The sequence below is a fragment of the Myxine glutinosa genome, chromosome 1 (genome assembly GCF_964187855.1).
Source record: "Myxine glutinosa chromosome 1, kmMyxGlut1.1, whole genome shotgun sequence".
NCBI classification, from domain to species: domain Eukaryota; kingdom Metazoa; phylum Chordata; class Myxini; order Myxiniformes; family Myxinidae; genus Myxine; species Myxine glutinosa.
The window spans coordinates 429,911,247-429,935,093 of record NC_136261.1 but is presented as its reverse complement, the minus strand read 5'-3'; the positions used below and the strand labels follow the sequence as shown (position 1 = coordinate 429,935,093).

The following is a 23,847-nucleotide window of genomic DNA, read 5'->3' as shown; positions in this document are numbered from 1 at the left end:
TTGATGTATCATCCCACCTGTGAAACACCAGGATGAGCCCCTACCGTGCATTGATTGATCATCCTACCTGTGAAACACCATGATGAGCCCCTACCACGCATTGATGGATCATTCTACCTGTGAAACACCATGATGAGCCCCATACCGCGCATTGATGGATCATTCTACCTGTGAAACACCATGATGAGCCCCTAACGTGGATTGATGGATAATCCTACGTGTGAAACACCCTTGTTTTCAATTCCACTGCACATTGTTTTGATATTGTGACGTCACAAAGCACGTTTCGTACATGTTTTATCGCAGGTTTTTCACTCACGATTCAAACGTAATACCTGGGAAGATTCGTCATACAGGTTGTAATATCAACATTCAGTGGCGTCGACGTGTAAAATAAAAAAGAGAAGTGAATTAGTGAATGTGTAACATGAAGGTGTTTACCTGTTCTTTGTTTCAATATCCAGGTATAGCGAGATCTCAGTCCCCACGACCAAGAGTTGTCGGGTCGAGTTTCCCCCAATTGGGGAAATTCGAGGGTGAACCCCAACCTGCCTCACCCGGAGTGCAATGTCGCCCTGAGGACAGCACCTGGATGATCACGATTTACCTCCCGCGAGGTGAATATTAATTGTTAATCACAGTACATGATGTGACGCCTTCTCTGTAATTTGCATTCACCTGATGATGCTAAATTAACTTAGTGACGTCACTATACCGGTTATTAAATGATTTTATCTCTGTGTTTTGATTGGATGGAAGAGATTTCCATGAAGATTAAGATTAAAATCTCCGTGGGAAACAATGAGAACCTGACGTTTCAGGTGTGAACCCTTCATCGGACCAAAATATATAGTAACACCCAAAAGGTCACCTGGTCATGTTTCCACGGTGTGATTAAAGTATACCTGCTGAACGTTCTGTTAATTCCATCCAGGGTTACATATTCTACCTGTGATCTGATCCAAACCCACTCTTACCTTCACTATTAACGGCGGTGGTCCATTCCAGGTAAACACAAAGGGTTTCATCTGCCTGGACGGACTTTCTTCACTCAAACATCCCATTCAAACACACATTTGAAGAAGAATAATCTGAAATGTATCGTGAGGAGAATGAAGAGTTCGGGTTAAAGTTCATTTCACATCAAATAAGATAAACAATGAACTTAATAAATTATATAAACTTTATTATAATATAAACATTAATCAGTAATCACATCGTCATGAACAGGTAAATGATTTGATTGATTTGACCCAAAATAACCGGATCAGTTTGTGATGAAAGTTTATTTCACTAAATGCACAAAATGAACGGAACCACCATGAAAACCCCAAACCCAAATAGCGGGTTTAACGGGGACCATGAAGTTCCCCCTGAACACGTGCAGGACCCGCGAGTCCCCGAAACACGTCAACTCTCCCGCCTCGCAATCCAAGAAGAACCCAATCCGTTCATGATCCCCCGGGATGGACAGGGAGGTACCTTGATTGTTGTGATGTGCGGAGTATTCGTTATTAGATTTAAATAAACACCAAGACTCGGGATTCATTCCCAACCCGCTCTCTTCCCCTTTTCTCCCCATGGAGTTTAAACAGATCCCGATTCTGCACAAACGACTCGACCTCACATCGACCTCCCAGTAATGACGACCTGAGGAGAAACAATCACGGGAAACAACTTGTGCACAAACATCAAACCGATCAGGATGTTCCGGGTACTGATCCTCGGTCCTGGCTCGAGTCGCCTTCCTGAGATCCTGGGAGATCTTGATCTGTCGATGTGCAGAGTTTGGGTCCAGACTCGGGGTCCGTCCATCTGCGGACACGACACGGGGTCGCGGACATTGTTAGACAAACGGAGAAAAACAAACACATTAATCTCTTTATCACAAAAAAACTTTTATTACAACAATTGTTTTTATTTATTTATGCACATTGCCGATGTTACCCTCTCCCCCTTCATAAAGGTGTGTTTGTACACCGAGTCTGGAGTTTGTAACTTATAAGATGTCGCCGTGGATAACGACCAATGGCGGACAGACAATGTTACCCTCTCCCCCCCCCCCTCCCCCATGCCCCCGCGTGATGCTGTGGACACATTAACGATGTTACCCTCTCCCCCCCCCCCCTCCCCCATGCCCCCACGTGATGCTGTGGGCACATTAACGATGTTACCCTCCCGCCACGTGATGCTGTGGGCACATTAACGATGTTACCCTCTCCTCCCCCCTCCCCCATGCCCCCACGTGATGCTGTGGACACATTAACGATGTTACCCTCTCCTCCCCCCTCCCCCATGCCCCCATGTGATGCTGTGGACACATTAACGATGTTACCCTCTCCCGCCCCCTCCCCCATGTGATGCTGTGGGCATATTAACGATGTTACCCTCTCCCCCCCTCCCCCATGCCCCCACGTGATGCTGTGGACACATTAACGATGTTACCCTCTCCCCCCCCTCCCCCATGCCCCCACGTGATGCTGTGGACACATTAACGATGTTACCCTCTCCCCCTCTCCCTCCCCCATGCCCCCACGTGATGCTGTGGACACATTAACGATGTTACCCCCTCCCCCCCCTCCCCCATGCCCCCACGTGATGCCGTGGACACATTGCCGATGTTACCCTCTCCCCTTCATGAAGGTGTGTTTGCACCCTGAGTCTGGAGTTTGTAACTTATAAGATGTCGCCGTGGATAAGGAACAATGGAGGACAGACAACGGTGTTTATATGTATCGATGTATCTGTTTATGTGGAAGTGACGCGTCGTATAGTGAAAGCAGATCGGACAAAAAGGGGGAAAATAAAATTGCACAACAAAGGCGAGGCAGGGCGGGGGGTGAGGGGTGCGGTGGGGAGGGAGAGGGGCTGCTTCGTTCGTTGATATACGTACTTTTTATCTCACCTGGAACAAAGTTCAGGTGAGGTTTTGCGATGGCGCGTCGTCCGCCCGGAAACACTTGCAACTTATTCTGTGAAACCGCTGATGAGATTTTGACCAAATTTGGCACAAATTGTATTTGTTGTGTTCTGTCTAAAGTTTGTTCAGGGCAATAAAAAAAGTCGGGGCCTCAGGGGGTCAAAGTGGAGCCACGTTTGACCCCAAAATAGCAATTTGCTTTTTCCTCTGAAAATACAAACACTATTTCGATGAAACTTCCCCACAACCTTCACCACCCGTGATGTACAAATGTTTGTTCAAGGAATTACAAAAGGAGGTAAACTGGGTGGGTGGGAGTGGACCCTAAAATATGTATGTTTTTGTTTATTTAAAGTCTCATGATTATGTTGGTTTGATTCTCCCTGCTGCCCTGTCTTCCAGCGACCATTAAAATGTGTTTAAAATACCTTTAGTCAGTGCAGTATACTGGTTATTCTACCAGGTGAGCGCCTGGTGTGTTGCCCATATTTTTACTCTTTAAAGGAAGGAACTAAATAAAATAGACTCAATCTGAGGACGAAGCAGGGGTGTTCCATCCATTACCAAGCTGCTTGGAGAGCGCTCGCCAAGCAGCTCAAGCACTCAAGCAAGCTTTATTGTACACAAACCGACATGTTCTGACGCAATGAATACTTGAGTTGAGTGGACAAAATGGGGGGAATTAAGACCCCAAGCTAAGTGATCTGAACGCAGGCTGACCAAAGATAATCCTGTTAGTGTAAATTATCTTAAACACACAAACACCCAGTTTTCATTCATGTAATCCAGAGGAGGTGGAGAAGTATGTATGCAAAGTTTGGGGGTGGTACGTTTCATGGTTTTGGAGTTATGCAGGAGACGGCCGTCCACACACACACACACACACACACACACACACACCACACACACACCACACACACACACACACACACACACACACACACACACACACACACACACACACACACCTTTTTATTATTATAGATATATGATCCACAATGTTTGTTGATGTAAGATGTTTATGTGAGAGATTTGGAAATATGTTACAAGTTCCTTCAGGATTGTAAATTTTATCTGGGACGAACGAGCAATTTATACCGGATTATGTTACAGAACGAACCAGGATTTGTCAAGAAAGATCTTGTTCTAATTACATCGTTGGTGAGAGGGGAGGACGAGAGAAAGAGGGGAAAGGGGTAGTGGGGAAAAGAGAGAGGGGGGATGGGGTAGTGGGGAAAAGAGAGAGGGGGGATGGGGTAGTGGGGAAGAGAGAGAGGGGGGATGGGGTAGTGGGGAAGAGAGAGAGGGGGGATGGGGTAGTGGGGAAGAGAGAGAGAGGGGGGATGGGGTAGTGGGGAAGAGAGAGAGAGGGGGGATGGGGTAGTGGGGAAGAGAGAGAGGGGGGATGGGATAGTGGGGAAGAGAGAGAGAGAGGATGGGATAGTGGGGAAGAGAGAGAGAGAGGGGGGATGGGATAGTGGGGAAAAGAGAGAGGGGGGATGGGGTAGTGGGGAAGAGAGAGAGGGGGGATGGGGTAGTGGGGAAGAGAGAGAGGGGGGGTGGGGTAGTGGGAAAGAGAGAGAGGGGGATAGGGTAGTGGGTAGGAGAGAGGTGGAGAGAGGGGGAGAGAGAGGGGGATGCGGTAGAGGGGAAGTGAGAAAGGAGGATGGGGTAGTGGAAAAGAGAGAGAGGGGTTGGGGTCGTGGGAAAGAGAGAGAGGGGGATGGGGTAGTGGGGAAGAGAGAGGTGGAGAGAGGGGGAGAGAGAGGGGGATGCAGTAGAAGGGAAGAGAGAAAGGAGGATGTGGTAGTGGGAAAGAGAGAGAGGGGGTGGGGTAGTGGGAAAGAGAGAGAGGGGGATAGGGTAGTGGGGAGGAGAGAGGTGGAGAGAGGGGGAGAGAGAGGGGGATGCAGTAGAGGGGAAGAGAGAAAGCAGGATGTGGTAGTGGGAAAGAGAGAGAGGGGTTGGGGTCGTGGGAAAGAGAGAGAGGGGGATGGGGTAGTGGGGAAGAGAGAGGGGGGATGGGGAAGTGGGAAAGAGAGAGTGGGGGATGGGGTAGTGGGAAAGAGAAAGAGGGGGGTGGGGTAATGTGGGAGAGAGAGAGGGGATGGGATAGTGGGGAAGGGAGAGAGGGGATGGGGTAGTGGGGAAGAAAGAGAGGAGGATGGGGTAGTGGGGAAGAGAGAGAGGTGGATGGGGTAGTGAAAGAGAGAGGAGGATGGGGTAGTGGGAGACAGAGAGGAGTATGGGGTAGTGGGGAAGAGAGAGGGAGGGGGAGAGAGAGGGAGGGGGAGAGAGAGGGAGGGGGAGAGTGAGGGAGGGGGATGAGAGAGGAGGGAGGACAGGATGGGGATTAAGAAAGGCCATTAATCAGCAAACAAGTTTGGAATATCCCCTCCTCCTGGTTGGACATCGTTCAATTAAACAAACCTTGGGTTTTGTGACACTTGGCAAGAGGGAAAATCGAGTTGGAAAATAACTAAGTGGAATAGAGTGAAGGAAAATATGAAGAGGGAAATAAAACAGAAGAAAAAGGAAAGAATGAAAAGAAGAAAATATGGAATTTTAAATTATCTAAATGGAACGAAGAAGAAGAACCCCCTCCCCGTTTCCTTTCACTTACAAAGTCTTCTCAAGTTGTTCTGATCCAGCTCAACCTTCTCCGGATGCTCCACCGGTCCTTCTGTGGAAATGATTAAAGATTAACAAATATTACAAGACTAGCCGAAACCCGTGGAAATCCACGGAAGGGAGGATGTGGTGTATGGATAGAGTGTACCATTATGGATGGCATAGGGGATTTGCTTGTCCGAGTAAGAGTTGGGAAGAAAGATGAGGATGAAGAGTGCGAAAATGAACAACGATCACCGACACCGGCACAAATGCATGCTCTGGATTGTCCACTCGGTGGACGGCTTGCTGTCGCCTTCGCCTGTCCAATCAGTGGACGGCTTGCTTCGCCTTCGCCCAGCAGACGCCAATACGATGGCATCATAAGATGGCGTCGTATCGGCAGTTAATCGGATGCTTTTGGGCCCTAACGTCGGCTAATTCCGATTTTTCGAGTATGGCGGTACGTGATAAACAAAGAGCACGGTTCGTAGATCGTAAATCCATTAGTGCCGTGGGCATCGGGTCACTGGGTGCGGCGTAAAAGGGATAACAAATTCGAGTCCTTACGCTATTATTATATTTATATAGATAGATTATTAATAAAGGCCTCAAGACCTATTCAACTTGAATTAAAAAACGCGACATTTCGGCTATTCAAGAACACATTTGTAACCTGTCAATCAAAAAGGAAAACGTTTTGTTGATCGTCTTCTCAACAAAACGTGTCGACAAAACCAAAGGAATATTCAGGATTTTCACAAAATCACGACAACCTGAAAGATACGCCAAAAACCTGAGGTGAATTCCGGTGATGCAGTCATCTTCTTCCTCTGCGCCTCATTTTCTTCATGTGAAAATGAATCGATTTAAAATTCCATAGAACTCTGTCGTTTATGTATATTTTTATTTTATTACATTCACGTAGTTTCACATTCTCGACTTCATGGAGCTTCAATCTTTTGTGGTTTAAAAAAATAAAATAAAGATGGATTCTTCTTCATCACATCGCATCGCATTCTCTTCCTGTGAAACTGTTTCATAGAACTGTGTCGTTTATGTATATTTTTATTTTATTACATTCACGTAGTTTCACATTCTTGACTTCGTGGAGCTTCAATCTTTTGTGGTTTAAAAAAATAAAATAAAGATGGATTCTTCTTCATCACATCGCATCGCATTCTCTTCCTGTGAAACTGTTTCATAGAACTGTGTCGTTTATGTATATTTTTATTTTATTACATTCACGTAGTTTCACATTCTTGACTTCGTGGAGCTTCAATCTTTTGTGGTTAAAAAAAATAAAATAAAGATGGATTCTTCTTCATCGCATCGCATTCTCTTCCTGTGAAACTGTTTCTCCATTTAACGTTTCCAAAATCAAAACTTCAAAAACTTCTTCACTTCGATTCGAAAAAACTTCAAACTTCAAAAAACGTTTCTAAAACGTCACTCCATTTAACTTTATTAAAATGACGATAAAGACGTTTCCTTATATATCCTAATTTAAAATGTTCAAGGGAATAAAAAGACCATTTGGTTCACACCACTCGACTGTCCAATCAGCGGACGGCTCGCATCGCCTTCGCTCAGCAGACGCCAATACGATGGCGTCGTAAGATGGCGTCGTATCGGCCGTTAATCGGATGCTTTTTGGGCCCCAAAGTCGACTAATTCAGATTTTTCGAGTATGACTGTAAGTGATAAACAAAGGGCACGGTTCGTAGATAGTAAATCCATTAGTGCCATGGGCATCGGGTCACTGGGTGTGGCGTAAAAGGGATAACAAAGTCGAGTCCTTACGGTATTATTATATAGATGTGAAATTATATTGTTTTTATGTTCATGAAGATTTTTTAAATCTTTCAACCAAAAATCTAAATATAACAAACATGGCGGAAGACATGGAACTTCCATTTTGTATTAAATAAAATATAATTTTCATCGATTCATGAAGGAAAATTCACAACATTAGTCAGGTTCACCATGTCAATAAATTATATTTCGTTCAAAATCATGGTAGATTAGCAAACCTGTACATTTTTGGAAAGGTTATAGCATAAGGAATCCGAAAATCAATGTTGGTATTTGCACAGACACCTGCATGGCCGCCATTTTGGATTTTGAAAATGGCCGCCATAAAATACATATTTTGCGCGATCTCGGCTTCTCGTCAACCTAGAGACTTAATTAAATATGCTAATCCTATGTTTTCTGGGTCAAGGAATCCAATAAATGCCTCAAAATAGTGCTCAGGATTATAGAAAAGCAACAAACAAAGGTAATTGAAAACCATTGTCTTTATATTTGTGATATAACTGTATTACATAATACATGATATTGCAAGTCCTTTGAAGTTATAGGTTGTTATAGGAAGTTATAGGTATTATCAGATTGAACTATAAGTCCTATACACAGGATCTACGAGGTCTATACCGTTCAGGAATATGCTTTTACAGATCTTCATCACTGTCCTGAGTGTCATTTTCGTAAAGGTGTCTACGCAAATGTAAACATTAATTTTTGGATTCCTCATGCTCTGAGTATTCCAAAAATGTATAGTTTTGCCAATCTACCAAAATTTTCAACGAAAAAACATAGTGAACATGACTACATTGTTCTTACACTTCACTGTGCAGAATTCATTTTAACAACTTTTACACAAAGATTCTCCACTTTTACAAACTTTTACAATTACAGTTCATGAGAAGAATAAAACGGTGAATGAATGATCAGTAACATCGACTTGGATGTTAAGTTTTGCACAAACACCAAGTTCATGTCCTGATTCTTCACAATCTCAACGAATGACCTCATTCACCTGTAAAATGTTTGTTTTCTGCACAAAATAAGATTTCCCTCCCTCACGGGCCGATCCCCCTACAATCCCGGATTAGAACTTTGTGGCTTTCATGTTATGAATTTTATAACTTATGAAAAATGATTTAAATTCTGTTAGTCTTGTATTTCTGGTCCACAATGTTTCTTTATCATAACAAAATTAACTAGAACGGCACCTGGTAGAGCACATACCTCCACCAGGCTGCACAGTTTATGTTTTGTATCCACTGAAAGACCGGATCTGGATCCAGACCTGAACCAAAGTCGAATCAGCTTGTTATTGTCACCCAACCAACTCATTCACCAAGTTTTTGAAATATCGTGTTACGCAGTAAATCGTTTTCGAGACGTCCAGTGAGGCCTGGCAGTGCGCGAACAAGGCGGACTGAGGCCTACTTCTCGCCAACGCACCGGAAGAGCCGACGAACCCCGACTGGTTGAGCTAAGCCAGCACACACACACACACACACACACACACACACACACACACACACACACACACACACACACACCCTGTTATTTTTATTTATCTGTCCTGTGTCTGTGTTTAAGTCTGGTGTGGGGACGTCCCAATTTAGGACATTATCGATTATCGCGCGTTTTATTTTGTATTCCTGGCATTCCGTAGTAAATAAATCCTTATATGATTTTCACTGTATATTCTAAATCCGTTTTCGTGTGAGTTCATTTCCTGCAGGCTTTGAACAAGACTGCCCGGCGAGATCACGTCAGGTAAAAGGCTTCGTCCTCTTGTTCTTCTTTCTTCCCCCACCCCACTGACGCAAAAACAGTGAAATCCGCATTTGGGCATCGTCTTTAGAGTTAAAGCTGGCTTTGGCTATCCGTGATTTCCCCGGTATTAACCAAGAGGGAGTCACACAACAATATTTTACTTCCTCATTCACGTCATCACCGATTTTTGTCCCCCGTTGCAACGCGAAGCGAAATGGGGACTATGGTTTTCCCCTCCGTCCGTGCGTGCGTGCGGGCTGGCGTGCGAACGTGCATGCGTGCGTGCATGCGTAAGCGAAGGACCGAATTCTAATTTGGTGTGTGGGTGCAACCCACGTCAAAATCCAAGATGGCCGCCGCCATGTATGTCTGACGCCATGTATGTCTGAACCTTGTGAGCGGAATATCTTGAAAAATAAGCGAAGTACCAGCTTCTAATCTGGTGTGTGGGTGTATCTAGGCATAAAGAAGAACGCTATTGCAAATTGGGTCGCCACGTCAAAATCCAAGATGGCCGCCACCATATATATGTCAACATTGTGAGCGAAATATCTTGAAAAATAAACGAACTACTAACTTCTAATCTGGTGTTTCGGTGTACCTCGGGATACGGAAGAAGGCTATTGAAAATTTCGTCGCCACGTCAAAATCCTAGATGGCCGCCTCCATGTATGTCTGAACCTTGTGAGTGGAATATCTTGAAAAATAAGCGAAGTTCCAACTTCTAATCTGGTGTGTGGGTATATCGACGCCTACGGGAGAACGCTATTGAAAATTGGGTCGCCACGTCAAAATCCAAGATGGCCGCCTTGCGTCTTCCACTTTGTCAACTCACGTCACTTCAACGACGGGAGGCCGAGGCGTAATGCTTGTTCCAATCATAATACTTTGATTTCCTGAATCCATGCTGGAATTCCAACCGAAAGAAAAGGATTTAATTAAAAGGAGATTATAGGTGGGCCAAAGAGCAAAAGCAAATCAAAATGGCCTCCAAATCAAGCTACAGGCGGTATATCCTCCATCACTAAAAGTCATAACTTGAAAAACTTCAGAGTTCATAGAACATGACACTCCATGCAGTGTTCAAGTCTTTACTTCAATTTTAATAGTATAACAATTTAAGATCATTTTTAAAATCTGGAAGTTTAGCATGACTACACTGTACTAACAACACTACACTGTACTAACATGACTACACTGTAATATGACGATGATGAATCACAGTTGAGGAGATGTTGGCTTTATTGATCACCATAGAACACAGCGTCAATTGGCATCTAACAGAAGCATATCGGTGGCCTCTTCTTCACCCTCTGACATGACACTCCTTCTCATAATAATCATGATAATCATCAGCGATATTGATTTTTGTACGGCTGATGAACCCATGATGATCATTTCCATGGATGGGTTTCACAAACTACACTTGAGTCCCCCTGTGCTGTCTTTCCCTCGCGGTCCCCCTGTGCTGTCTTTCCCTCGCGGTCCCCCTGTACTGTCTTTCCCTCACGGTCCCCCTGTACTGTCTTTCCCTCGTGGTCCCCCTGTACTGTCTTTCCCTTGTGGTCGCCCTGTGCTGTCTTTCCCTCGTGGTCCCCCTGTGCTGTCTTTCCCTCGTGGTCCTGTTACGTGGTCCTCCCAGTGAATACCTGGTCTCGGTGACCCCCGGACCGTGAGAGGAACTCCGCCAGAAAGATCTATGATTTATACGCTTTCGTAACGCAATCAATATGAATTCCAGTCAATAAGAAACCCCACACCAAGGATCCGGTGTAATTAATAATATATTCCCCAATCCATCAACAACCATCAAGAATCAATCACCAATATTATTAAGATGGCCATCTTATATATGTCCCCCCTTTCCCCACTCACGACCCCTCAATGGTCACTGTCCCTCACAATGTCTCTGGGCCCCTCCAGACCAAGGTGAAGGTCGGCTTCTCCGCACACGGGCGGTTGAACGAACCCCGGGCTGACGTGCTCCAAATGTGCATGTCGCGTACCGGGGACAGCGGCTGCAGTGCACACCTCCTTGCAAAAGCAAAGGGGGCAAAACCAAGCGCGGCTCGCAAAGTGCGCGAGGCCCAAGGTGCGTCCCGTACATGTCCTTGTAGACGTTGAGGCGAACTGTGCCGGACGCTTGGTTCCGTGCACGAATCCACGGCAACGTGACGTGTAACCGGTAATTACCCCGCACAGGTAACTCCTCTCGCCAGACGGGCTTTCAAACGCAGCGTTCCCCACGCTGCTCAATATCGACACCGCTCACGTCGGAGCTGGGTGAGGAAGAGGAAGATCGCCGCTTCTCCCGGACCTCGTGTCTTTTCTTCTTCCGTTTCCGGTCTCCTTTTCCCCAGAAGAGCTCCTGACCCTTTAATCACAACAATCTTTAATCGACTAAACATTAATAAGCAATGACCTGAATAGTAATTCACATAAATTCAAATAAATCCGTAACACTTCCCCCCTTCAAGAAAGAAAGTTTGAACCTAGCGAAAACTTTCTTTGCCGGCCAACTTTGGCAAACAAACCAGATAACTCACCCCCCCCCCCCAAAATCATCCGTTCCCCCTGGGCACAATTATCACTTAAAAATAAAGCAACAAAATTTCACAAAACCCCTAGATTAATTCACTCTGGACCAAGCGTCAACCACTTCTAGTTTCTCTTGAATGACGGTTAAGAGGTGGTCACCAAAGCCCCAAAGTTAAACCTCTCGATATCACTTTTTCAGGAGGCCCAGCTGAGTATTCCCTACATGGACGCCTTAAGGAATGTGGAGTTCACGGTTAGTCCGGGGAGGAAAGTTCATTACATGGACGCCTTTAAGAACGTAGAGTTCACAGTTAGTCCGTGCAGGAAAGTTCACTACCTGGATGCCTTTAAGAACGTGGCGTTCACGGTTAGTCCGTGTGGGAGCCCCGACTCGGTGGCTCCACCGTATATAGTGCCTCAACTTCTCCAGACTCCTAACAGTTACGGTGGGACCCCTTGTCCCAGCCGTTACCTGACTGGCGGTCTCCTTCTCGGCCAGTGCTCTGACATTCATTCTTTCGGGAGGTGCCGTAACTCTGGGAGCCTCCATAGTAATATTGGCTGCTGCCAACCCCAAAACTACCGCCAAGTTGTCCTCTTCTGTAGACCTCTCAACGCCTACGAAATGCCTTCCCTACTGTTATGGTCTGACCCTCCAAATTCTTACCATTCCAATTCTTCTCTGCCTCTCTGGCGTCTTTTGTGCTTGCAAACGTGACAAAGCCGAACCCTCTTGACCATTGCGTTTCCCTGTCTTTTACCACCCACACTTCCACCAGCGGCCCATATCTGTTGAAGACAGAGGTCAGAACTTCTTCCTCTGTGTTGAAGTTCAGTCCCCCGACAAATAACTTGGAACTTTTGTCGCCATCCCGAGCTGGGGTGGTGTTATTTCCCCTGCGGGGCTCTTTACCCACCCTCGGGTTACCATAAATTTGCCCCCCCGGGCAAATCATTCCCGATAATCACAGATACTCCCTCTACAGGAAGCGTGGCTTGTAAACCGATGGTGACCGGTCCTGACACCAAATCAGATTCCAACTGGATGACATGAAGTGGGCCACTAACACAGCCACCGATCCCTTGTAACCGAACACTATCACCAGTTGCGGTACTCTTTGACAATGGCAAAATGCCTTTAAGAATTAAGGATTTATGGGGTCCTGTGTCCCTCAAAACCCTAACCGGTCTTGGGTTAGTCAAGTCTCCCTTGAGTGAGACCAAACCCTCATAAATAAATGGTTGGTAACTCTTCTGTGGGCGATTTCTTACGCTTGCCATCGCATTCGGAGTGGTAATAGTCGGACTCCGCTCTGGGTTTTCCCTTTTCATGAGGTAACAACTGGACATCAAGTGTCCAGGTTTCTTGCAAAAAGCGCAAGTAGGCCCGGAGGAAAAACTCGTGGCCTGCCTTGGGCCCCCCGAAAAATAAGTTTGTCTTGGGCCCGTAGCCCCCTGATTTCGAACAGTTCGGCTATCAGCGTTGTAACCATAATCATCTCGATGCCGCCGCCATGTATTGTCGTTCTCCGCACCTGCTGTTCCAGAACACACCTGCGGAGATCTAGGTGAGGAGTTAGGTTCGTGGACCCCTATCCGGTGTGTTAAGGCATAATCATCTGCCATGGTGGCTGCGTCCCACAACTTCGGTACTTTCTTTTCCTGAAGGTACACTTTGATGTCCTCGTGGACACACTGTTGAAATTCCTCCACCAGGATCAAGTCACGCAATGCTTCGAAGTCATTCCCGACTCCTTTTGACTCACACCCCCGATCAAACATGTTTTCTTTCACTCTGGCAAACTCCACATGGGTCTCACTCACCCTCTTCCTGGCATTCCTGAATTTTTGCCGGTAAGCTTCAGGAACCAACTCATAGGCTTTGAGGATGTGCTTCTTCAATACCTCATAATCTGCACATTGGTCCATTGGTAGTGCCGAATAAATCTCTTGAGCTTTACCCACCAGCACACTTTGCACAAGTATGGTCCAGGCCTCCTCCGGCCAGTTTAACTGTCGAGCCACTTTCTCAAAGTGTGGAAAAAATTGAGTGACTTCCTTTTCACTGAAGGGTGGAACCAGCCTCATATGTCTGCCCACCTCCCAGGTGTTCTGGCTAGGTGTCGACCCCGTCAGCAAGGGTGGTACCTCTCCCCGTTCTCTCATTAAATCCAGCTCCTTGAATTTAATTTCTTGCTGAAGCGCCAGATCCCGTTCCTTCAACTCCCTTTCGGCTTTTCTCTCCTCTGCTTCGAGTTCCCTGGCAGCTCTCCTCTCCTCTGCTTTTCTCCCTTCTAACCTTTCCTGGAGTTCTCGTTCCACTCTCCTTTCCTCTGCTTGTTTCTCTTCTTTTCTCTCTTTTGCTTTCCTTTCTTCTTCTGCTCTTTCCTTTTCTGCTTTCCTTTCTTCTTCTTTTAACCTTTCCTGGAGTTCTCGTTCCACTCTCCTTTCCTCTGCTTGTTTCTCTTCTCTCCTCTCTTCTGCTTTCCTTTCTTCTTCTGCTCTTTCCTTTTCTGCTTTCCTTTCTTCTTCTGCCCTTTCCTTTTCTGCTTTCCTTTCTTCTTCTGCTCTTTCCTTTTCTGCTTTCCTTTCTTCTTCTTTGATCCGTTCCTGGCTCCGTAATTGCAACTCCAGTTTCCGGAGCTCAACATCTTCTGGGTCTTCGGGTAGCCACTCCCAGGCTAACTCGTCCCATGTTCCTAATCCCACAATAGACTGTATCACCGTGGTCTGCAACTCTGCCTTCCTCAAATTAGTTCGGACCTCCAAGTTAAAATGTTTGGCCAATTTCAAGAGGTCCGATTTTAGTAGTGCTCGGAACTGTGCCTCACTAGGGGTTACCGCAAAGTTCTGTGCCACAAACGCCATGGTGACTACTGGTAACACCTGTTAACCTTCACCCAGAAATTTCCAATAAAGAAAAGCAACAGTATTACTATTATTGCTATTGTTTTTTTGTTGTTGTTGTTGTTGTTTTGTCGACAGAGAAAAACAATTTTGGGAACGTTGGAAAAGTTCCCACTCTTGCGAATTCTTTCCCGGACTAAAATTTAGAAAATTTTAAAGATCCCGGATGTAGACCCAATTGCGAATCCGCAAATTGTCATTTGGACTAGCCCCCAATTTCTGTTACCTGGTCCTCCCGGTGACTACCTGGTCTCGGTGACCCCCGGACCGTGAGAGGAACTCCGCCAGAAAGATCTATGATTTATACGCTTTCGTAACGCAATCAATATGAATTCCAGGCAATAAGAAACCCCACACCAAGGATCCGGAGTAATCAATAATATATTCCCCAATCCATCAACAACCATCAACAATCAATCACCAATATTATTAAGATGGCCATCTTATATATGTCCCCCCTTTCCCCACTCATGACCCCTCAATGGTCACTGTCCCTCACAATGTCTCTGGCCCCTCCAGACCAAGGTGAAGGTCGGCTTCTCCGCACACGGGCGGTTGAACGAACCCCGGGCTGACGTGCTCCAAACGTGCATGTCGCGTACCGGGGACAGCGGCTGCAGCGCACACCTCCTTGCAAAAGCAAAGGGGGCAAAACCAAGCGCGGCTCACAAAGCGCGCGAGGCCCAAGGTGCGACCCGTACATGTCTTTGTAGACATTGAGGTGAAATGTGCCAGACGCTTGGTTCCGTGCACGAACCCATGGCAACGTGACTTGTAACCGGTAATTACCCGCACAGGTAACTCCTCTCACCGGACGGGCTTTCAAACGCAGCTTTCCCCACGCTGCTCAATATCGACACCGCTCACGTCGGAGCTGGGCGAGGAAGAGGAAGATCGCCGCTTCTCCCGGACCTCGTGTCTTTTCTTCTTCCGTTTCGGGTCTCCTTTTCCCCTGAAGGGCTCCTGACCCTTTAATCACAACAACCTTTAATCGACTAAACATTAATAAGCATTGACCTGAATAGTAATTCACATAAATTCACATAAATCCGTAACAGTCCCCCTGTGCTGTCTTTCCCTTGTGGTCCCCCTGTGCTGTCTTTCCCTCGTGGTCCCCCTGTGCTGTCTTTCCCTCGTGGTCCCCCTGTGCTGTCTTTTCCTCGTGGTCCCCCTGTGCTGTCTTTCCCTCGTGGCCCCCTGTGCTGTCTTTCCCTCATGGTCCCCCTGTGCTGTCTTTCCCTTGTGGTCCCCTTGTGCTGTCTTTCCCTCGTGGTCCCCCTGTGCTGTCTTTCCCTCGTGGTCCCCCTGTGCTCTCTCTCCCTCATGGTCCCCCTGTGCTGTCTTTCCCTCGTGGTCCCCCTGTGCTGTCTTTCCCTCGCGGTTGTCAGCTCTTTCACGAGCCTCGATTCAGTATACAAAAAAGAAAAAAAGAAAAAAAATGTGTACATTGAATGTATCTGTTCTTGTTTAACTATTTGGTTAAAAGATATAAACATCTTCATAAATATAAAAAAAGAAATTTTCACATCTTGTAGTTTTTGTTCATCTTTAATCACATCCACAGAAGTGCCGGTGGAGCATCGAGAGAAGGTGGAGCTGGATCAGAACAACTTGATAAATCTTTGTAAGTGAAGGAAAACTGCGACAACGTTTTTGTTCTTCACTCCATTTACAAATTATTTAAAATTCCATATTTCTTCCTTTTCATTCTTTCCTTTTTCTTCCATTTTATTTCCCTCTTTATAGAACGGCTTCGGGGTCACGACCAAAATAAATCTCTTGATAGATGTCGACATATAACGTGGTTCTTGGAGGTATTATGAAGGTGATTTGTTATAGTGTTCAAGTTTATAATTACAGACTTGGCATTTAATATGGAATTTTTTTTTTCTTGACTTGGGTTTACTTTCTGAACTCAGTATATCAATCTGGTGAGTTTCTTTTACACTTCGGTGATTTCTTTGTGAAAAGAACCATGTCACTGATTGTGTCGCAGCAAGAATAGTCAGGGCCCTTAGGGATATTTTGGTTCAAATTCTTCCAAAAGCATCAAATTTGGCACAGATGTTGCCCATGCCATACTCTTTCGATTTTTGACGGGCGCCAAGGGCGGTATGATCCGTGGACCATACCGGTCCATCCCGCCATGTCACCTGACCTATGATGTCATAATTAGGATATGCATCCAATCACATGGCGTACTATAAGTGGTCAAAGTTCAAAATGAATTGTTCGAAAAATGAAGGCAGGGAACCATTTTTAAGGTTTTCATAAAATCCAATATGGCCGCCAGGTCACATGACCTATGACGTCATATTTATAACATGTATACAATCATGTCTACATGAACCCGGATCATGATCGCACAAAAATTACACACAAGGATATGGCATACAGTTCATAAAACATCAAAATCCGTACTTTTGTAATTAGACTGATGAACTGCATATGCCTGAAAATTAAGAAATAGACATGTAAATATTTCCTCTAATTGTCAAAAATAAGGTCAGAGTTCGATTACCCAACCCAGAAACATAAAATGGTGAACCTCACGTAAATCTTGACAAAAAACTCAAAAACCGACATGTTTGACCCAAAAATGACCTTTAAGATGACCTTGAGGGTTGACCTTGACCTCGAATCATCAAAATAACATCATAATTGGAATCCTCGACCTCGAAAACCCCTGAAAAGTGGTATCACATACATGATTCCATCCCTTTTGGTTATTTAACTGATTTTCCTCTAATCCAGGTGGTGGCCATTTAGTATTTTGCCAATATGGGGCCCCCGGGGGGGGGGGGGGGCGCCCGTTTTGGCGCCCGTAAAAAATCGAAAGAGTATGGCATGGGCACCATCTGGGCCAAATTTGGTGCTTTTGGAAGAATTTGAACCAAACGGCCCCAAAATATCCCTAAGGGCCCTGACTAGAAGTCAATAACAGGATTATATCACAGGTGGCGTGACAAAATGTACGGACAAGTACATTTGACGATTGGCTTCACAATCGGGTATATAAGGGTTGTTGCGTTCTGTATTAGTGGAAAACAACTGCTGCACATCTACAAAAGTTATTGCCGCTTCCTCTGGAGATGGTCCGTCAACTCGAAAATGCTGTTTGTCATGGAGTGGTGGCTTTACGAAATTCCAGCATGAAACAGCGTGCTATTGTTCAGCAGTATGGCATCACTCAAGGTCAGGTGTCAAAGATCCTGAAACGAAATGCTCAGAGGGGTGTCCCTACTCCAACACCGAGGCCAGGACGTCCCCGAAGAACCACAATGAGGGATGATCGCCAGCTGCTCCGGTTAGTCCGCAATGGCCGTACCAAGTCAGCTAATCGGCTTAGGGATGAGTGGCAGCAACTGACAAATATGCCTGTATCCAGAAGGCGAGTCAACCAACGACTGGTTCAAGCAGGCTATCGTGCCAGGTGTCCCCTGAGAAAGCCACGCCTGACCAGACAACACCGCCTGCGCTGATTGCAGTGGGCCAGAGAGCACCGTCAATGGCAGCCAGGACACTGGAATCACGTGATCTTCAGTGACGAGTCTAGATTTCTGGTCTATCGTCAAGATAGCCATGTCTGAGTGTGCAGCCAAGTGCATGAAGCCTACAACGAAGATTGTATAGTGCCAAGAGTCCAAACTGGAGGTGGTGGGGTGACCGTTTGGGCTGCTTTTCATGCAGGGGGCAAAACTGACCTTGTTGTTCTGAATGGAAACCTGAACAAGTTCAAGTACATGGTCATTCTGGAAGAAACATTGCTTCCATTTGCTCGTGCAGCCTTTTGAGGAAACTTTGTCTTCCAAGATGACAATGCACGGCCTCATCGTGCTCGCATGATCCAACACTTTCTTGCTGACCGTGGTGTAGGCATATGGAGTGGAAGGGCATGTCCCCGGATATGAATCCGATAGAGATCTTGTGGGCAGAATTAACGCGTCAAATCGACAACTTGGACCAGCAGCCTGCCTCTGTGCGTGAATTGCAGCAGGCTATTGACACTGCATGGCAAGCGATTCCTGTCCAAACCTTGGCAAATCTCGAGAACAGCATGCCTCAACGTTTACATGCTCTCCTGAATGCTCGTGGGGGTTACACGAAGTACTGAAATGTAGTTTTACTGTCCGTAATTCCAGTCGTAATTTAACTTTTGTTTTTGTTGGCTAATGTGCAAAATAGAGATATTTCTGGAAAAGGTACAGAAGTTTAACACAGTACTGTCCGTGAATTGAGTTCGATATCAGTTTACATCACTTCCAAGGATCAATTTATTTGTTTCGAAATGTCAAATGTGGTTTTCATTTCTTTTAAAGGTCACATTAACAAAATCTAGAATAATTTCAACATAATTCCAATTAACTTTTAGTTCCAAGTCATCTTGAAAAGTAAGTTCACCCCCACAAAAAAAAATTCAATATTAAATGCCAAGTCTTTAATTCAACTTGAATAAAGGGTTAAAGGTTGATATATAAATTGATTCAGGGTTTTACCGCCGTTTTCCCCAGTGTCTATTACATCACCCCATCTAACACGTTACATTAGTTCTTCATGCCTGTTGTTTATGTGATTTGTAACCCATTTCCTCCATTATTGATCCCTCTGCTCTCTTCGATCTCCGACCATGTCTAATATATCGAGCATGAATCCCTTCTTCCAGTAACTCCTTCTAATCAAACTCCCAAAATCTCGACTTAACACAAATATCTGATATTTTATCCGATTTGTGGAACTGCTTTCTGGAGACGATTCAATCCAAATTTTCCTTCCAGGAACTGTAAATTAACCATCACTACCTGTAAATTTTTCTGCCCTTGTGAACCCTACCTCTCTCAAGCCCCGTGGTTTCAGATATTTCCTCCCCTCCCATCTTTAGTTTTCTCCTGTTCGTTGGTTAACTTGCTTGTTGAATCTACCTGTTGTGTTCACCTGTTTACCCCACTGAAACCATGTTTACTTTTTGTCCTCTGTAACCTCACTCATCTTGAGAAAAATATTATCATTTGTTCCTTTTCTATAATTTTTAAAGGTGGATGGAGGTTATGTTTTCACCGCTGTCTGTCTGTCTGTCTGTCCGTTTTTAAACAAAATATCTCAATAAAGTTGTGGACGGATTCGGACGAAATTTGGCAGAGATGTATCGTATGTGACAGCGACGAAATGATTACATTTTGGGGAAGATCCGGATTCGGATCCGGCTCGTATAATTTATTAAGTGATTCTTCACCATTGGGAGATAGGACCAAAAACGATACAGAGCAGGATATCTCAAAAAGTTGTGGACGGATTTGGACGAAACCTGGTGGACTGGTTGTGTGTCTGACAAGGACAAACATATTCGATGTTGGTGAAGATCTGAATCTGAATTCGGATATGAGAATTATTTAATTTTTCAGTGATTCTTCACCATTGAGTGATATGGCTAAATCCAACATATAGCAGGATATCTCTAAACTTTATGGACGGATTTGGACGAAACTTGTTGGACAGGTTTTGTGTGTGAGAAGGAAGAATCGATTCAATTCTGGTGAAGATCCGGATCCGGATCCAGCTAGTATAATTTTTTAAGTGATTCGTCATCATTGGGAAATATGGCCAAAACGATATCTAGCAGGATATCTCAAAAATTTGTGGATGGATGATTTTGATTAAATGCGATTCTGTATTGTGATTTTCTGTTCCACTGGGATGCAAAACGTAAACTGTTCATCTGGTGGAGATATGCCCTCTGATGAGTGCCGTTCTAGTCTCTTCCTGTTTATCTTCCATATTTATGCCACGTTTTGTGTTCCCTTATTATTTTCTTTATAAAATGTCCAGTTTGTGTCACTCACTCTGTATCTTCTCCAGGAAGTTCTTATTGAGTGTGATGAGCCCGTCCAAATTCTTCTCCTCCTTCGAGAAGTCCAGAACTGGGAGCGGTTTCCTCTTCACGGATTTTAAGTCTGACATGGTCTCGAGCCTTGTAATCAAAAGGAAAAACATCAGTTTTAGAAATTTATTGGAGGAAAGAATATTGTTAAAATAATACATTTTTACATATCAAAACAAGTTATCTGTAAAATAATGGAAAATAATTAAAAATAAAAATAGATAGAGTGAATTTTTATATTGATTTGTATTTTTATTCAGAAGTGCAGATTCTGGAGGAGCCTAATCGAGTATAAAGTTAACAGGTAGAAAACAAACGATGAACAGTATAGAAAGAGTGTGTCGGTGAGGGTTGGAGAGATTGAGGTGTGCTTTGGGGAAAGAATAAATCAATGACAAATGACATGATTGAAAGATGAGACGAAGACCACAAGGCAAGCAATGCATCAGACATGGTGAGACAATTGGTCCTGGACTCAGCTTCATGACAGGAGATGGACAGAAGAAAGGAAAAGTTCAGAAGTGATGGGATAGAAAACCGTCTGTCTGCAGAGACAAGACCTGGGTGAGAATAATCCAATGATGTGTTTGTGGTGGGACGTGGGACAACACCATTCTCAGAAGTCATGTTTGTTAATGTTGACCTGTTAGTGTTTCCATCTGAGCTCCTCGGACAAGCTGCACAAAATCCAGGTTCACATGTTATAAACGATGTCTTTGTCCATCAATCTCCTTATCTATCTATAATTCCACTAATCTCTGTCTGTGTGTGTGTGTGTGTGTGTGTGTGTGTATGCGACCGCTGTTTCTCGACAACTACCGGTCCGATATACTTGAAACTTGCCAGGTATATTGCTGGGGACCCGAGGATGTGCCTTTTCAAGGTTTCATATTAATCGGACAATTACTTACCGAGCTATGTCCAAAAAACGATTCAACCAATCAGAGAGCAGCGAGCTATCGCGTGTGCCGAACGTGGCGAACACACTCTGCCTCGGACGGCACATTTGAGAGCGTATTCATTTATTTCACGTTGGCAAACTATGTTGCCGCTATGTTGGCGTTAAACTATGTTTTAAAACTAATTAAAACTAATTTGCGATTCTTTCGCTTTGCGATGCGATTGCGTTAAACTCGCTCGGGCGTTAAACTATGTTTTAAAACTAATTAAAACTAATTTGCGATTCATTCGCTTTCCTGCGCATTTGTGCACGCGATGGCGATTTCTTTACCAAACTCCGCAAGCCGTTAGCTTTGGACCAAACCATTTCATGTAAATAGAGGGGGGGGGGGGATTGTCACCATACTCGCAAGCCGTTCGCTTTGGACCAAACCATTTCATGTAAATAGAGGGGGGGGGGATTGTCACCGTACTCGCAAGCCGTTAGCTTTGGACCAAACCATTTCATGTAAATAGAGGGGGGGGATTGTCACCGTACTCGCAAGCCATTAGCTTTGGACCAAACCATTGCATGTAAATAGAGGGGGGGGGATATACTTTTAGATATATATATAGTACGGGCATTCCCTAGTAATTCATAAATCCAGGATCAAATGTTATACACCATGTCTTTGTCCATTGTCCATCAATTTCTTTGTAATTTATGTTGATGTACACAATCTACTAAAGCATTTGCCCATTTGTCCTGTACTGTTAGACAGTGTATCGTGTTCTGTGCATGGATAACACTTGCATACCTATGATTCCATATGGAAGAAAGTTTATTTTCTCTGAATCTGTCACGTTTGTTGGGTAAGGTGTTAATTGTGAAAGTTGATGAGAGTGGAAAGATAACAAGCATTCTTGGGGGAAAATGTCAGGGGTAAAGAAAAGACCCCTCTATATGGTATGTGCCATGTGGCAAACTATAGAAAAGAAGGGACATTAAAAAAAAAATCTCGTGTGCATGCTGGACTACCCTTGTGTCCTTAGGAGGAACCAAGTAATGATCTAGAAAAGTTCATATAAAGGGGCGCCCTACGTCTGGCGAATAAAATACATTTACTTCTTCATGCAGCTGTATGAATCAAATTGGCGCTGCATTATATGTCAAGATACATATTATTATATATCAATATTCACATTACTTTGAATTTCCCCCAAGCAACGCCAGGTACTTCAGCTTGTGTTTTATATTTTGAACACAAGAACACAAATCCCCTTGTTGGCACTTCCAAAAACTTCCAGTTTGGCAGTATTTGGAGAAACGCAAATTTCCTGTATATTGACCGATCAAATTTGCCGCTCACACTTTCAGCATTGATCACGGCGAGGTCACGCGATCACGGCGAGGTCACGTCTTTTCGAAGCTGTTCCATGCGCTCACGCTTTCGAAGCTAAGTGATTTTTCACATTTGTGTTTTTGTCGTATCTTTATCTTTCTTTCGGTGCATGTACCTATTGGGGTGACTTTAATAGGTTTCTCGGTGTTGGTTTTTCATACCTGTGTACAGAATCGTCGGTTTTTTCGTATCGTGTATTCTGAGGCCCAGTGTAGTACTAGTCGGCTACCGTGTCCTCAGACCTTGGCTTGAGGCTTTTGTTTTTTTGTCTCAGCGGTTCTTCGATCACGCTGCATCTACTTTCGGTCTCTGTTTTTCACGGTCTTTTCACCCATACTCCCTTGTTTTAAAATCTCAAAAAAAAAAATTTTTTTTTTTTTCCTTCCCTGTTCTTATCCGCTTGTGCGTTCTTATTTGTTCTTTCGTTCTTCGTTCTTTTGCTCTTTCGTTCTTCGTTATTTGTTCTTTCATTCTTCGACTACATTGTTCGAGATCACGTGATCAAGTTGTTAATACATGTTTCATCTGTCCCCTGAAGAACTTTATTATTATGTCATATTCTATAACACTTTTTTCTACTTCTTCTATAAAAGGATGCTTTCGACTTGCTCACCAATTCTATTCATTCAAAAAAAAAATTCCATCTCTTACAGTGCATCTTTCATTCATTCCCTAAACTCTCCAGAACTCCACCCACCCTTCAGCGTCCTCAAACGTATTTTTGACTCGAATGTCTCAAGAAACTCATTTTGCAATAAATGTTCGTTTCCCATTAATTGTACACTTTTCAAAATCCAATCACACCCCTCCCCTCCAAATCTTCCCCATCACGCATCTCTGTCAAATCTTCCCCCTTGCCCCGCCCCCCCAAATCTTCCCAAACACCCATCCCTTTCAAATCTCCCCCCCTGCCCCTTCCCTCCTAAACTCCCCCCACACCCCTCCCCTCCAAGACTCTCGCTCACTCCTCCCCTCCTAGACTCCCCTCTCACCCCTCCTCCTCAAAGCGTCCCCCCGCTTCTTCCCCCTTCCAACTTTCACCTTCATCTTCCTCACCCTTCTACCTCACTCTTCCCCCTCCTCAAATAACACCTCACTGCACCTCACCCAAACACCATCAAACCTTTTGTCCGCCCCATTCT

At 44.7% G+C, this 23,847-nt stretch overlaps 1 protein-coding gene across 1 annotated transcript in view; it reads right to left on the bottom strand.

Annotated features, from left to right (window-relative positions):
• Positions 1–1,160: 1,160 nt before the first annotated feature.
• The window catches only part of LOC137418289 (uncharacterized), a 62,697-nt gene continuing 40,010 nt past the window's right edge, over positions 1,161–23,847 (bottom strand). The window contains exons 6-10 of the mRNA XM_078787139.1: positions 20,386–20,513; positions 15,399–15,517; positions 12,590–14,527; positions 5,544–5,616; positions 1,161–1,815 (exon numbers count right to left, since the gene is read on the bottom strand). Coding sequence (XP_078643265.1) covers positions 1,286–1,815; positions 5,544–5,616; positions 12,590–14,527; positions 15,399–15,517; positions 20,386–20,513 — 2,788 coding nt within the window. The 3' untranslated portion in view covers positions 1,161–1,285. The remainder of the gene's footprint in view (positions 1,816–5,543; positions 5,617–12,589; positions 14,528–15,398; positions 15,518–20,385; positions 20,514–23,847) is intronic.